At 45.1% G+C, this 2293-nt stretch overlaps 1 protein-coding gene across 1 annotated transcript in view; it reads left to right on the top strand.

Annotated features, from left to right (window-relative positions):
- The window catches only part of LOC107080884 (zinc transporter ZIP10-like), a gene marked incomplete at its 3' end in the record, with an annotated part of 11410 nt that extends 10206 nt beyond the window's left edge, over positions 1–1204 (top strand). Inside the window, exon 3 of the mRNA XM_015369092.1 lies at positions 1029–1204. Within this exon, the coding sequence (XP_015224578.1) occupies positions 1029–1204 (176 nt within the window). The remainder of the gene's footprint in view (positions 1–1028) is intronic.
- Between the last annotated feature and the right edge of the window lie 1089 nt (positions 1205–2293).

Here is a 2293-nt window from a genome sequence, read left to right as displayed (position 1 = left end):
CTGCCGTACGCATTTCTAGCTAAAAGCCTGGCTGTCAATAATTTCTGTAGTTGGCTTTGGAAGGCTTAAAAAAGCTATTTTAAATGGTAGTAATGTCAATGGTCTGGTTCCGTATGAATAGTCGCCAATGATGTGGAGCACATCCCTGTTTCTGAGCTCTACTGAAGCTTCCTTTAACTAGCAGTAGATTTTGCTCGTGCAGCATTTTTCTTGTTAACTCACTTTTTTCTTTGCATGCCTTTAATATTTGCTGAACATTTCTGTATTTGCAGCATGTTTGCAACCGTCTGCCACACAGAAAGCATCAGAATGCAAAGAGAACATAAAAACTGAAGTTGATCAGGGCGGGTAGTGTCCCAAAGCTTCTTGCTGGTTCTGTAGCTCCTCAGCTGACAGTGAGCGTCTCCGCAGCAACCAGCCCCGCCCTGCTCTGACATTGAATTTCATCCTACATTAAACCTTCGGTCATCTCTGACGGGAGAATCACAAACTTTTCTCCGCCAACTCGCTGTGCGTGGAGGCGGCCGACAGGCAGGCTGACACTTTAAATGATCGCGCACCTTTTCCACTTCTTCTTTTCTGTTTCACGTCTCATGACTGCAGCCTTGAATGAAAAATGAGGTTAACGCTGCAGAAATGTCACATTGCGTTTTTTCCTTTAGGCGTCACATGTCATCACAAGGACACATGGAAGAAAGGTCTTCTTACATGGAAAAAAAATAATAGGATTCCCTCAGCAGGCTGCTGAGGGATGAGAAACATGCAGCTGAAGGTTCAATCCCAAACCAGGTGTGACCCTGCAGGGCAGAATAAAGAAAGGGAACCCCTGGTCTGTGTCCACCCTTTCTCTATTCTCTGACCTGAGCTCCTGGGTCACCACAGTTATTATGTATGAGATCAGAACTCCTCCCTGGATATTATATGTTCCAACTCAGCATCCATGTTTGCTCCTCCCTGCATCCTTATGTTCTAGTCTAGATTTTCTCTTCGCCTTCATCACTATAGCTGCCTCTCCTTTTTCTGTACAGTCTGGGTCTGGCTCTGGGGCTTCGTCTCCATCACCATCATCAGCCTGCTCTCTCTTCTCGGGGTGATTCTGGTTCCCATCCTCAAACAGTCCTGCTTCAAGTTCCTGCTCACCTTCCTGGTGGCGCTGGCCGTGGGCACGCTCAGCGGAGACGCTCTACTTCACCTGCTGCCTCACGTGAGTCCCGTTCACCCCCAATCAGAATCCAATCCAAAAATAAGTTAAAAGATGGACTTAAAGTTATTAACAAGTGTCTCACTCATGCACCACCGCACAACAAAGTCACACATGTGCGAGAAACTGCCTCTCCGAGAGGAGAACATTGCTCTTCAGGCGCAGTTGGGATCTCACCGCGGTACGATTTTCTAACCAGCGGTCACGCTCAAGCATCTCTGTCCTCGGACTGATTTTCTCCCTACGTGAAGGAAAAGGTGCTCTGACAGGTTGGGCAGAGAAAAAATGTCTTCTCTAAGCCTCCTCCTCATTGGGCCTTGAAGACGTGATCAGGGAAGTAGTGTCAGGCCCAATCAGAAGGAGGCTTACAGAGGAAGTTTGTCTCTGCCCAACCTGTCAAAACACAGGGTTTCCGCGGGACACTAAAAATCATTAAAATAGATTTTTTTTAAATTAAGGCCTTAATTGGTATTAAAATTCATTAAATGTGATTATTGTGGCATTTAAAATGCTTTATTTAAAAACAAAATCCATTTATTAAAACAATTCCTCAGATATATCAGATATAACTGGTTCCGGTTGATCGTAAAGCCGTGAGTTTGGAAAAGAAGCTCGAGGCGGAGAAAAAAAATGCAAACTTCAACAAAATCGGCTGTAAAACAAGGAATTCGGGACATGGCTGCAGCCTGTGGAAGATAAAGATGACGAAGGATTTTGCAGTTTTTTATATGGGTTTGGGACACCAGTGTATGTATATATATATATATATATATATAATATATTAGGGATGGATCGGTTTATGAAAACCGTCCGAACCGTTGGTTCGACTGTCTCGGTTTGCGTGTGTTGCATTCAGTTCATGCGTTGCTCCTTTTTCTCATTGAGGAAGCGATTACACTCCAGAGCAGAAGGTGGCGGTACTGCGACCAAAGCCAACCACCAGTAGTAAACAAGAAGAAGAAGAAGCGAAGCCGCGTAGCCGGGTGTAGCAGAAAAAAATCAGTTATTGTGGAGAATTGTGTGGGTATGGCGAGTGGGAAAGAACAGGAGTTGGAAGACGCGCCAGCAGCACTTTATAGGTCTGCTGTATGG

This window comes from Cyprinodon variegatus, unplaced genomic scaffold (genome assembly GCF_000732505.1).
Source record: "Cyprinodon variegatus isolate N-32 unplaced genomic scaffold, C_variegatus-1.0 Scaffold2451, whole genome shotgun sequence".
Classification (NCBI taxonomy): domain Eukaryota; kingdom Metazoa; phylum Chordata; class Actinopteri; order Cyprinodontiformes; family Cyprinodontidae; genus Cyprinodon; species Cyprinodon variegatus.
The sequence above is the reverse complement of the archived record's forward strand: the minus strand, read 5'-3'. Positions and strand labels throughout refer to the sequence as shown.